This window comes from Magallana gigas, chromosome 7 (assembly GCF_963853765.1).
Source record: "Magallana gigas chromosome 7, xbMagGiga1.1, whole genome shotgun sequence".
Classification (NCBI taxonomy): Eukaryota; Metazoa; Mollusca; class Bivalvia; order Ostreida; family Ostreidae; genus Magallana; species Magallana gigas.
Window position 1 is genome coordinate 34,827,474 of NC_088859.1, and position 14,583 is coordinate 34,842,056.

A 14,583-nucleotide genomic window follows, 5' to 3' on the forward strand; every position below is an offset into this window, starting at 1 on the left:
CGTTTAATTGTATTGTGACGTCATCTTTTTGCTTGGTTGACGCCATGGCGTGATAGTTTCAACTGCAGATATTCAGCGAAAATTGTTGAAAATATCTCGTTTGATGCGTAAAAATAATGTTATATTGTGGAATAAACATAAATGTCTCGAAGTATAAGCTATATTTGGGCTCGGGTCGGAAACGTGAAGAGGATTCAGCAAGCCTAGCCCTGTGTCAAGTTTTCTTAACCCGCCTAAATATAGCTTAATTCATATATTTCAAGACAGTAACCGTGTATTTTATATTAATGACCCTTAATATGTGATGTTATATATTTTTTTATTACTTAAATATGTCTGAATGTTTTAATAATACTATATAGATCATCTTTTCCGCCTTTGTCAAATAAAAAATAGCCATTATCTGACTAATCCGGGAAATTGGGCATACAAAAATCAACTTTGATAAGACCCCTGGAACAAACCAGGAGGTAAAAGGTTTTTTTCATTTGACCATTTGATGCCTTTTAGCAATAACTTTAATATGTAGAACAGAAAAAGAAATCCCTAGGGCAGAAGTTTTGAAAAATGTAAAAAATATGCAAAATTGATACATTTCAAGCAAAATGCCATAGGGTCCTATGTTAAAGATTAACAAACTTTAAGATGACCCCCTAAACAAACGGTGTGGTAAATGTCTTATTTTTTAATCTTAAAATAATAATTATATCAGTAGAAATTCATGTAAAAATTTTCATCCAAAAAACTAGGGCAGAACAAATTAGACCCGGCCTCGTTAAAGCAATATGAGCTGTATTTTTTAGAATTATATTTTTTAAGATATCGATAAAATAACAACACTTAGAAATTTTGAATATGACTTTCGGTTCATGAAATAAACATTTCGAACCAAAAACTTCATATTTTGTGGGATGTACATCCTGTAAAGGAAAGAAGCAAGCGTGTTTAGAAATGGGGAATTGGAAGGATGTCCAAATTGAAAAACTGAAGCAAGCAGGAAATTAAATTCACCCTTATTTAATCAAATCAAGCAGCCGTCTGAGCGAATTTCGGGCTGTATTAAACGAATTACATAGAGAAGAACAAGTACATAATTCAAAAGAGACTTTGACGAATATCGTCTCGGGAATTCATTACATGTTAATCGGTGAAGATACTTTTACGAATATCGAATCGGAAATTCATTGCATGTTAATCGCTGAAGATAAGTTACCCTTCTTGGGGTTAAAAATACGACAATTATGTTAACCCAAATTTTCTCATAGAGCAAACTATAAATCGCCAGATCTTAGCTACAGTTCATTTTCAATATGAAACTTAAATTTGCCTACACCAATTGTCTAAATGATTAATGTATGTCACTGCATAAAGATTATTTATAAAACTATATTACTTAAGTTTAACACGTTTGTGGTGTGTTTTCGCTAGTAATGGGAGGAATTGTACAACCAGGTAAATGCATTAATCCCCCGTAAACATACCCCAGAGTGTGCACGAATTTGGTCTCTTCAATTACATGTTTATTCCTAAATAATGCATTTCTTGTACAATGAAAAGAACAAACTTTAAGATAAATCTTTTTGAATAGTCATTTATCAAAATGCTTTTTTGTAATTTTTGAACAGTGACACATCCGTTTACACTGTTAGTTTCAAAATTTCAAAAAAGGATGGCTCTAATCAGACACGTACCTCAGATCAATTGACTCGACACTTATTTAGTGTTGTGGCGGTGTGATGTTAACGAGGTTAATTGATAGATTTATAGCTATAAATCCGCCATTATTAGAAGTTTACATGTATTCGCAAATCATTTTATTAGGAAGGAAGTAAGCTAAACAATAGGATGCAAGGGGAGGGGAGTTCTGCAATCTGACAGGTTTCACAGAGCCATTATTACCATCTTCCTTGGAAGAGGGTATAAAGAGCTGAAATGATTTACAGTCTCCGGGTTGTGCACTTCCTCTCTTTTGTGATTGGTAGAAAATACATGATGTGAAAACTTACATTTATGTCATTGGTTGAAAAACTGTTCGGCACAAGGGAGATAATGTCCTGATGATCATTTTTACATACAACTAAACAATTTTCGTAATTTCAAATCTTAAAAAGTGAGAAAACAAAAAATATTAGAACAATTGCTATTAATGAAATCCAGACTTTAATTATTAAGAACAACTAGTTGAAAGCAATATTCTATAATATTAATTAATTTTTTTGTTCATTTCTCTTTGTATTGTTTATGCAAATACAACATTGTGAGAACTTGATACGGTATGTATTATATCAGTAAACAAGTTTGCATATACAGTAGAACTAATATCAGCAAAACAAGATGCTGAATGTTGTGGTAATAACTTTGATTTTATTAAAATCATACGACCCTTTCTAAGATATCTTTTAAGTCTCAGCTAACAAGCACGTGGTACGCATTTCTCAATTTAAGGTACAATGGTACACACGCTTACAGTTATACTAATTAGTAGGCCGAACCCGATGTAATAAATCAAAGCCGATGATAAAAATGTGTCGAATCGAAAATCGAAGCAGAGAATCGAAAATTGAATCGGACGTAAGTATTTAATAGTATTGATGTTTCGGTGAATCGTTTCAGCCTTAGGCTGTTATATTTATGGTTTAAAATCTCATTTCAATATAGTCATAATTGATCTGTGTTTAATTCGTTTTGTTTTGTCGGTTTCGTTTCGTCCGACATTTGGTTTCGTTTCGTTTCAATTTCGTTTTGGAATTTACAGGTGCCCAGTATATAAACATTTCTTCAGTACGATCTCATACTCAAGTTATCAGGGTTACAAAACTTTTTCATAGTCATTCTTGTAATCCACGTGAGTACAAAACGGCGATTTTCTCTGCAAGATATGGCTTTCTTTCTCAAAGTTTTACTAATCATATTTAATCTAAATAACTATGTGGGACTCTAAAGTGTGATGGAACTCTCAAGTCCGATAGTCTGCACCAAACCCTAATGTTGTGACACACGTTGTGACAAGTCCGATGGTGTGACACAAGACAGTGAAAGAGAAGCTTTCTCCACATTTTTAGACTTTTGAAATGGGGTTCAAACTGTAGAATTAATTGGTCCCCGAGATCGACTCCTCCCGTTGTGTGGTTGTATTTTTCAACAACTGCTGGTATAGAGATGTTTCGCCCTTTGCCATTTGTTGTCTGTACCGGGTCCGCCGCCATAAAACAAGTCTGAGAATGTTCTCAAGTCTGAGAAATTCTCAACTCCCCAATACTCAGACTCAGCCGCCGCCATAAAAAAGTTGAGTAAAATAAAAATTCTCAAATATTTTAGTCTACAAAAAAGTAGACTTAAGAATTTTCTCAAGCAAACAAAATGGCTGCCGCTCACAGACGATTACAACGAAATCGCAGACGACGTAATGTTTTAGTTCGACCAAGGGTTTACAGAGATCGAAATAACCCCTTGGAGTTGTTGGATGAGTTTGAAGTCTAACAGCGCTATAGATTTCGCCCTGACACCATTCACTTCCTTGTGAATGGTGTTTACGACCAGCTCGTAACAGCGACCAAGAGGAACAGTCCTGTGCCTCCACTTTTGCAAGTGTTGCTGTTTCTACGGTTTGTAGCAACTGGGGCCATCTTCGGATAGTTTCAACTGCAGATATTCAGCGAAAATTGTTGAAAATATCTCGTTTGATGCGTAAAAATAATGTTATATTGTGGAATAAACATAAATGTCTCGAAGTATAAGCTTTTGCAAGTGTTGCTGTTTCTACGGTTTGTAGCAACTGGGGCCATCTTCGGCTGGTTGGAGGCTGGAATGTCTGAGTGTCAACTACGCTAAACCATGGACCTCTGAAAAAGGCTGCTTCTTCTTCACTTTCTAATTCAGAAATGTCTTCGTCGTATGCGTCAACGACGGACCCAGAGTCAGAATTGTTCGCCATTGAAAATTGTTAGCGCAACAAAATGACGTCATATTTTGACGTCAATTTAGGGTAAAATGACGTCAACTTTAGCTTTATCATACATACAAATTATAATAGGCTATAACACATACCTTTTATTTACCATCTGTTTATTTGGAACTTTTCTACACGTTTATAACATTTTCGGATAAACTCTAGATATTAAGTATAAAAACCGACACTTATTTAAGCATTGAATCATTATTTTTTGTGTTGGCGCGCGTTATGAAAATTTGTATGTACACACCGCAGCGCGCGTTATTATAATTTGTATGTACACACCGCTGCAGTAATGAGACTATATCTTTAAAAAAATAATGATTTAATGCTTATATTTACATTTTTTAAAACTTCTTTTCTTGTCTGCAAATGTGATTTTTACGTCAAAATTTCTGTTTTATCCTAAGGGTAAGTTCAAATTAATGGAAGAACCACTGTAACAGCCACAAGCGTGAACTTTGATTCTCGCTTGTGATGTTGCAGTTTACAGCGTTCAACGTTTGTGACGTCATAATAAAACTAGTCATTCTAACCTTTGAGTATCCTGTGTGTGTTACAGTCTTATAACTGCAGTATCTTTTCACACACTTTACATGCAAAAAATATTTGGAATGTAAATATGTCGCTTTGGCATTACGACAAGTAACGACATTTTTGTCGCTTTGGCGTTGAAAGGGTTAAGTCCGGTGGTTTTATTTAATTTTTACTGAAAATAAAACCGCACAAATATTGCTTCAGTTATGCATATAATGCATATGGTTTGCTCTGCGCGTGGCGATAAACTAGAAGGCCGACAAAATAAAAAAAAACCATTTAAAAGTGAAAAGTGATATATTAATTATCCATTTTGTTAAACAGTTCCCAACCCAAGTTTCCTATATGTACATGCATTTTAGATTTGATTGCCATCAATTAACTTTAAGCAGATTTTTAAAGGGCAATGTGTATAGATATTCTCTTTTTCGTTTTCGAAGCTTTCTACCGTAAACACTTTCACGCTAATAAAGTATTACACATAAGTTTTAACACATATTTCTATTGTATAACGTTAGTACAATAAGGATTATTGATCCGCCTGTAAATTTATACAGTTTTGACACCTTGCTAAAAACGAACAAATATATCTTTGGACTAAGACAGTAGGTCTCCCTCTTTTTCTTCACTTTGTCAAAAATGTATGCGTCGATTGTTCAGGCAGCCGTTTGCTTCTTGTTGGTTTTATATTGTTGTATAACGGAATCTATAACGTCACGTCACATACATATATGTACGTTATTTCGTCACCATCAGACTTTGGCGTCCGTACCGGCAACATACAATGAATTGGACTTTGGCGTGACCATGAGACTTTGGTGACAAATTCGTAGAATTCGTGGGTACCTCTCATCCACGAGTTAAAATTCTCCGCGAAATAATAAACTAGGCTTATGAGTCATATTTCCTTTTGTATGTATAAGAAAATTCATGAACTTACGTCCCCACGAACCTGTAAAACTTTAGAAATCAATGAAAATTGGCCCCTTTCGTTTTATTGATTTCACAATAGTTCTAAACAGTACAAAGGATTGGGAATACATAAACGTATATCACTTTCTATTAAGTACTTATTCATCATTTATCATTCATCTTATACATGTACATGTATTCGACAAGTCTGGAAAAAGGGAATTTCATAGAGTAAGTGGTAACTATTTCAAAGAGGAGTTTGTGCGTGCGGAGAAGGGGTTGGTTGGAATCCTTCTCTCTGTGGTATATCTAGTGATTTTTTCAAATTCATAACTACTTTTTGATTTTCATGGAGCCCTTATTATCTGTCTAAAATACGGGGTTTTAGAAATATCCTTTCCTCTATAGTGTAAAAAGCGCTTTGAAATATGACTTATTAGAATAATTTTGTACAATTTTTTTTTTGGTTTTTCTTGGTTTTTTCTTTTTTGGTTTTATTTTTGTTTTCGTTTTAATATCAAAACCGTATGAAATAATCAAAACATATTTATTATAAGAATTTAAAAAAAAACGCAGTTCATCTTGAATACAGAGAATTGTTCAAAATCAGCAGTCAGAAATTACCAAAGCACATGGAAGGGAATTAGATGTATTTTAAAAAATCGCAAAAAAAACAATTTTTTGTTTTTATTTTAAAATTATGATTAACATAATTAGCTTAGTATTTTTAAAAACTAAAATGCACACTTTTAGTTTCCAATGTGACCCTTCATACTGGCTGCAGATATATAGCCGAATTTTATCGAAATTTTAATTTCCGCAAGGTGGGTTTTCCTTCCTTGAACATCTATCAGTATTTAATTTTCATCTTCAGATATAATACTCTTTATTACCACGGAATATCACCGACATATTGATCTTTTATATTTATTCAAAATTATAACATCGCGAATAAAGACATGTCTTAGTATATAAAGTTTTAAAAATACATTATTTGGGTTTTAAAATATTCAGTCGTAAACGTTCGAGTATAAAGAAGGTTGGCACCGGTGACCCCATAGTCTTTCGTCAAAAGTTAATTTTTTTTTTACCACAAACGTTTATTTTAAATTAAAATAGAATTTGGTGCTATGGCACCAAATATTTTTTAAAATAAGTATTTGTTGAAAGACATTAAATATAATTGATGTAACAGTTTTTTTGCTTAAATATTTGGGTAATAATAGTTACGGTATTAATATGTAAAGAAAAAAAGAAAGAAGATAAAACATTAATTATTTATAACACGCATAATAAGAGAGAGAGAGAGAGAGAGAGAGAGAGAGAGAGAGAGAGAGTCCACATACATTGTTATTTCAAACATTATACAAATGTAGATTCAAATATTTTCATTCTTGTAGATGAAACATTTTTAGGCTACTCAGCTGAGAACGTACGCCAAAACTTCTAAAACCATGGTTTTGAAAGTCGTATTAAATTGAGCACATACTTTGAGTAGAAGTATTGGTTTAGTAAGAGTATAAAAGTTTTATAACCTCAGGGTCAGGTTCAATATTACGGAGCAGGTGCCCTTTGGTGTCCTCATCGGTCCTAACTTCGCTAAGCTTGCATCAATGGTATATCTTATGTATTATCTCATGATACATATGCATTCGAAATATCGATAAATGCTTGAAGATGTATTTTATCATTAAGAATACAAAAACTTTTGAAAATAATTTTTTTTTTACCGTATAAATGTTTTTAAGATTAATTTTTATAGAATAAAAGCTTAAGGGGGGGGGGGGGGGGGGGCAACTGTTCAAGGAAAGGAAAAGGCCATTAATTAGGACACATTCAACTCTTACATATTGATACTCAAACATGAAAATTATGTCTAAGTATACTGAGTATTTGGCTATTATAAATCGGATACCTTAAAGTTTTTAAGGTGTTTTTAATGAGATTGATATCTAAGTTATTATCGGTTCTCTTACTCTATTTAACTTGCATTGAAGATTCACTCGACGGGCTTGCAATTGAATACTGAATATAAGTCATAGATTTCAGATGCTAGAGGAGATTAGGGTTTTTGGAGCAGGTCAATTGTTTAGGTAAGTTATAGTACCGACTTATTTGTAAACGAACCGCTTCAGATACTGATAATGATCTTAATCATCCAGATACGAATGCAGGTTTTAAATTTTAAAATGATTCTAATTTGTTAGGGTCTTGGGGCTGGTAACATTTTGAAGTAAATTGTATTCATACCCAATATGCACACTTAAGATAAATTTTGATGTGAAATATAAAGGTTGCTTCAACTTAATCTTGATTACATGTATGTGGATGCTGGAGCGGGTATACGTTTTTTGGGTATTTAACAGCAGATTTAAATGTTGGTAAAGAATTCCTTTTTGACTAATGTTTATGGTTCATTAAACTTTAGATTCAAAACAAAAGCCCAGCTTCAGGTACGAAACCCTATCCCAAAACCAAGAATACCAAGAAAACTTCGTCCTACTCAATAGAACTTGATAAATAAGAGATTGTTATAATATGTCATATTCCAATTCTTATGATATTTCATCATATGAGCAGTATCATATTGTATCATATCGTATGATACATGCATCATGCATATGAAGGCTCAAACCTGTCGGCAAACCTCGGCCGATTCCGTAATCTATATCCTAGATGAGATACGAATCGGCCGAGGTGTGCCAAGTGGGCTCAAACAGAAAGACTAGAAAAAATAAGGGTTTTGAGCTATTCGAGTTAGAGACACTCGTGAATAAACATTGTTAATTAAATCAGATATGCTTTGCTTTTTTTTTAATTGGTCGAACGGCTTCAGTAAACCCCAATCAAAATCCAGGGAAAAATCACGACTTCTGATAGCACGATATGCTAGGGGTTTGTGAGAAGCGGTGCGGGTAAGAAAACTTTGGTTAGCGAAGAAACCTCTCTCCCATTATATATTTTTATTAATTTTTAAGTAGTATCATGTTAAAATCATACATTACCAAACATGAAACAGAACATGTCTTTCACAAAAATTTTGATATTAGTTATCATCGTCCAAACATTGTACATCTATGACGTCGCTTAAATGGACCATTTCCCAGAATTTGCATACCAATGAATATATAAATATAGTCTTATTGTCTCCGTATTTTGCCTTTGCAAGTACAGAGTGCAGGTCTACTCAGGTACCATTTTTACATGTTCTTGTTCATATAATTATACCGATCGTAGAAGAAAAATGGTACTTGAACAAACATGGATTTAATGTTTCCTATTCGATACAACGTCACAAAGCACACATTCCATCAAAAACATTATTTTTAAACATTAAAATAAGATGATCTATTTATCGTTATAATAATATCTACGTGATGACGCCATTAGGGTAATATACTTTTCTACATTTACATTGAATATAATTTCATTAAACAATAAAATGCTTTCTTTGGTGATTCATTCGGGATCAATCTAATTAAAATTAGATCCTTCACGCTCTTGTATTTGATATGTCGCTGTGAGGATAAGAAGGAAGCGACGTTGCAGTAAAAATACAATACACATATATATGGGTTATATAAAAATATTTCTGCAATGATTGCTATTGTTTATATTAACATCTTTCTTTTCACTAATTTTAAATTTTTTAACATTATCATTCGGCCTTATTAATGGCTGATGCAATGCAAAATCTCCGTAGACTTTCAATTTTTGGATGTGTATTGAAACCTGAAGCGGTAGAGGGGGCGTTTCAAAACAGATAAATTTTGACATTTTTCATATTAGTGGATGAACGTACTAGTTTAAGCACAAAGGTATTTACTATTATTGAAATATCAAGCAAAAGTGGTGGAAGCAAATACTCGAGACAGAGTATAGAACTTTACATTTGGGGCGAAAAATGCATAATACAGCATGTAGTCATTTTGCTAGCCAAGTAATAGAACCATTTCGACTGTTTGAGTATCACTACCAAAAAGGGGCATCGTGCTTGTCACTTATTCAACATGATTTTGTCAAGCCATGTGTTTCTTAAACGGTTTAACATGTTGTTCATATATATTTTTAGGAGTCCGATTCAACCCGATATTGACACCTTGAATTTCAGACTTCGTTTTCCGATGAGTTCAATATTGTTTTAACTATAGTCTGTCCAAAGTTATAATAATAATTTCCAAACAGATAATCTGGACAGTTTTCATATTAGTGGATGAACGTAATTTGAAAACAAACGTATTTATGATTATCGAAATATCAAGCAAAAAGTGGTGGATGCAAAAACTCGGGACAGAATATAAACTGAAAAAGTCTTAATTTAAATATGTATTTTGACCCTTTAAATTCATTTTTAACTCGTTTGAATAAAGTAAATTTGACATTACGATTTTACGACAATTTATGAATATTGTGGCCAGATAAGTTATGAAGAAATCAAATATACTTACTTCTTAAACTTACTGTGAGATTGGTACACATTTTGCAGCCAATCGGACATCTTGAATAATTTTCACATTTTTCATGATTATTTGGACACATATGACACGATTCTCCAAAATATCCATCTTCACATTGCAAACACATTGTTGAATTGTGACAAGTCTTACAATGCTCCAAACAATTTTGGTCACATCTGACGCCATATCTACCGTCTTCACATCCCTCTTTACAATACCCTGTCATGTAGCATGTCTTATTTATGCAGGCTGTGTTACATGTTGAGTTGCAAGTCTTGCCATGGTAAAAATTATTTTTACACTCCAAGCATTCTTCAACTGACATACAAGAAGAGCAATTTTTAGGACATTCGAAACAATTTGTCTCCATCAGGTACCATCTATCGTTGCAATGTCGACAAACCGGAGCATTCTCTATCAAATCACATTGCCCACAGTTTCGAATAGCGTAGTTACATTTATAATCACATTGTGCACCAAACCATCCATCTTTACAACCAAACGCACATGATTGATTGCTAAAACATGTTGAATTCATACAATTACTGTTACAGTGTTCTGAACAGTTCAGTCCATACCAACCAGCTTTACAGGTTTGACAATCCCCTGTGCTCTGATCACAAATTTTGTCCGAATCACAATTGTTCCTACATTTCCGAGTGCATTTATTCCCATAATATTCAGCAGGACACCAATTGCACATACCTGATTCAATATTACAGGACCCGTTTTCACCACAACCGGGGGGACAATTTAACTCACATTTAACACCATACCATTTATCAACACATCTTTTGCATTCGTAACCATTTTGACTGCAATACTCACAGTGTTCCGGACAGCTTTCATCACATTGTTCTCCCATATAACCTATCTTACAATTTTCACAATAACCAGTGCCTCTTTTACAAACCCCTGCTTCACAATTTTTAGGACATGTTTGATTACAATAAGTACCATATTTATTGTTAGCACAGATTCCACATATGCCTTCTTTATCACACTGACCGTAGCAATCACCAAAACAATTCAGGTCGCAAAAGTCGCCATATGTTCCCTTATGACATACCAGGCAAGTTCCTTTTTCTTGAAGACACTCATTATTTAAACACTTTGATGGACACGTCAAGGAGCAGTTTGACAAATAGAACCCTGATTTACATGAACATATTCCCGATGTCGTGTTACAAATATTTTGACACCCAAAAGAACATTCTTTGTCACATTTCACTCCATAATATCCAGGAACACAATTAAAACAATCGCCTGTGATAGAATTACACGTATTTTTATCACAGAACGAAGGACATGTCCGATTACAAGAGTTTCCCCAGCGACCGTTCTTACAAATACAGTCGCCCGTTTTTTTATCACACTGTTTGTTACATCCGTCTGGGCAAATTTTACTGCAATGTTCCCCGAAAGTACCATTTGAACATTCTACGATTGGAAAGAATAACAAAGTAACATATTATAAAAGTTGCTTAGAGTTCTAAAAACTAATTATAAAAGTGAACCAAGTAAGGGTGATTTAGCCTTAATTCTATCATTCATATTAATAAAATACATATATCTTTCATGTTTATTAAAATACATCTAAAAATTATAAATACATATCTTTGTAAATCAAAACCGTATTAGGGATCGTATAGTTTATCATCAGTATAACGAAAAAGATTAAAGGTTGTGAACATACCGAACCGCTCAATTTCAAACACTTTTAGAGTTGTTTCTGAGGGACTCGAGGCAACAATAACAATGTATTTTCCTTGAAGTGGTCGGTTACATGTCACTGTAACAGTTCTCTCGGTACTAACATCGTTGTGTGTGAATTCGTCGCAAATCTCCGATTCAAGAAATTTATATGAAATTTGCCTTACAGAGACTGTGTAGGTTATCCCATATTCTACCAAAATATGTAAATTCATTTACTTAATAGAATGTGATAAGGTATCTAATAATGAATATTCAATGCATACCCACCTAGCACAAGGGTTATGTCTAGTTGATCAATTTTTGCTGAAGTGTTAAATTGAGATCGAACATATGGATCATGACCTTTGTCCATTTTGTAAGTTTTTGAATCACCGTCAAAAAGTTTATCCATTGCAGGTAATTGAAAAAAAGTGTTCGCTAAAAGAAAACGTAATATTTTATAAAAATGTGTTGTACATTTTCGTACGGCGGCGTGGAAGTGCTAGATAATTTGCTCAGACGAATTACGATTTGTTTGGTCGAATTAGCTATTTGTTCGGACGAATTAGCTATTTGTTCGGACAAATAAGTTATTTGTTCAGACGGATTAGGCTTTGTTGGGACAAATTACGATTTGTCGGACGAATAAGGATGTTTGTACAGGGGCGGCAAAGGCGGTATCCGCCCCAATAATTTTGCCAAAAAATGAATTTGAAAAATTAAGACTGAATCGAAATCTAATAACGGCGCTCTGTATTCATTAGAGCGGTGACGATAACGGCAATTTCTGTTCAGTGGAGCGGCAAAGTGTTAACTTTATTGTTTACACGGTCATATGTGGGGAAAAAATACATGTTTTCTGGCGTATTTTGACAATCAGCTGTGCGTTAGTTACATTGGTTCGACATTGAAGAAAAACTGTTCTTCAATTTTGATCAATTACAAGTTGTAAGTTAGAAACAACTAATCTCATGTATTTTATTAGCTATGAAAATATATATAATATGTAAGCACACGATTCAAGGAAATCCATTGAATTTCAAATCTTTGAAGTTCAACAGAGATTGATAAGTTACGTGGACATATTTGGTGCTTATACTGGTATAGATGCACATGCGCGGATCCAGAAAATGTTTCGGAGGGGAGGGGGGTTGTAAGGGATATCTATGTTTACCGAGGGGGGGGGATGTGGGGTCCTGGGCCTATTTTGGGTAACTTTACTATGTAAATCTAAAATGAAATTGAATTTTCTAAGGGGTACGGTTGATGCACATAAACTTGTTAAATATAAATGTGAGTTGCGTTTTCTTGATTAGATATACATATTGTGTCGTCAAATGTAAGAAATACGATAAAGTACAACTTTGCTTGGTTTCCTATATAGTGTCATCAAATAAGCGACTATATAATTTATCAAATTCAAGAATAACTTGACACACTGTAGAATAACAACTTAAATCTCTTTCAGCGCCCCCCCCCCCCTTATTGATCAATTTCGCTGCCACAATATGAAATATCTTTGTATGCTCCTTCATTTAAACAAAATCTGTCATATATTGTTGCCAGAATATAAGCTGAAGTCTTAAAATCTGTAAAAATTTTGCATGTCGATAAATATAATGGCGGGAGTAATATTATTTGTTATGGCATAGCGCGAATTATTTTTTATCAATTACTTTACAAAAACCTGCTCTGCCTAGAATGGGCATCTCCAGGGAATGTATCTCAAGATCTTAAGGGAAGTGGGGGGGGGGGGGACAAAATTATCTTTAACCCCTCCAACCCCTGATCGGGAAATTTTCCTAGATCTGCGCATGATCCCGTAAACTGATTCAGACTGTTCACATCTGCATATCAATGATTATGAAATCTCTCTCTCTCTCTCTCTCTCTCTCTCTCTCTCTCTCTCTCTCTCTCTCTCTCTCTCTTATATGTAATAATTAACCAATTCAGACCAAATATCTTTTTCGCCAAAACAAATAACTTATTTCCGAACAAATAGCAAACTCCTAATTCGTCCGAATAAATAGCTTATTCGTCCGAACAAATAACTTTTTTGTCCGAACAAATCGTAATTTTTTAAAACAAATAACTAATTTGTCCGAACAAATAGCTAATTCGTCCGACAAAAAAGTTCTTCGTCCGAACAAATAAGATTTACTTATTTTTTTATCTGGCCCTTCCACTCCGCCGTGTTTTCGTTATTTAATGTATACAAAGACCTTCAAACCATAATATTTATCACCATATACAATTTTATTGGTTTGATACATCTTATATGTAAACCCTACATTTTTGACAATTATTTGTTGTAGATCCGCTCCATCCAGGTAAACAGGCGGTACATCCGTAAGTACAGTTTTCACAGTGACAGACACATGTCCCATTGCTAAAACATTGACCTAAATAGAAATTAAAAGCCCAAATATTCAGCCAAAACACGTATTTTGTAAACAAACTCATTTTTTAAAAGTAAACATTTCTCAGGAATGTTTTATTTATTTGAAAAAAAAAATACTGTCTTAATAATAATTTTTCTGGCAAAGTCATTTGCATGATTGCTTGTTTATTAAACAATATTTTAAATCTTTAAAACACGCGACAAGACCTACCTCAGTTTGACTTACCTTGAGTTATATTCAATAAGTTCAACAAATAAAGGACAAATAGCATAACAACGGAATCCATCTGTAATTATTAACATATTTGATTGCTTAACAATCTTTAATTAACATAAATTAAATATTTTTTCTTGTTTTAATGAAAACAAAAAACAGCAGTGGTTACTATTGTGTATAAATTGTCTGGTGGTGTTAAGAAGAACAATGATCCCCGTAGAATAATGACCGATTCGACGAAGAACAAGAGGCCCATGGGCCACATCGCTCACCTGAGGAACAATAGGTATGATAAAATCAGCTTAATGGAGTCATAATACAAACAATCTCGACAATGTACAATAATACATGTTACGGAAGCGTATTAGTGCCAAACATACACTTCACATTTTTTTATTTTTACACTTTAAAG

General features: G+C 33.6%; 1 protein-coding gene across 1 annotated transcript; it reads right to left on the bottom strand.

The window, feature by feature from the left end:
* Window positions 1-9,748: 9,748 nt before the first annotated feature.
* On the bottom strand, window positions 9,749-14,295 carry LOC136270196 (platelet endothelial aggregation receptor 1-like). Its single transcript, XM_066067057.1, has 5 exons — window positions 14,181-14,295; window positions 13,845-13,955; window positions 11,842-11,991; window positions 11,555-11,764; window positions 9,749-11,298 (listed from the first exon to the last, which is right to left on the bottom strand). The coding sequence occupies exons 1-5, from the start codon at window positions 14,239-14,241 to the stop codon at window positions 9,836-9,838; spliced, it is 1,995 nt and encodes a 664-aa protein (XP_065923129.1). The 5' UTR covers window positions 14,242-14,295; the 3' UTR covers window positions 9,749-9,835.
* Between the last annotated feature and the right edge of the window lie 288 nt (window positions 14,296-14,583).

What these genes read in the sequence shown, in the direction of transcription:
- LOC136270196 (XM_066067057.1), bottom strand. Translation starts at nt 14,241, where the DNA reads ATGGATTCCGTTGTTATGCTATTTGTCCTTTATTTGTTGAACTTATTG. An exon ending in CTTATTGAATATAACTCAAG is followed by an intron (nt 13,956 to 14,180) that starts GTAAGTCAAACT and finishes ATTTCTATTTAG; the next exon opens with GTCAATGTTTTAGCAATGGG. An exon ending in AGACATAACCCTTGTGCTAG is followed by an intron (nt 11,765 to 11,841) that starts GTGGGTATGCAT and finishes ATATTTTGGTAG; the next exon opens with AATATGGGATAACCTACACA.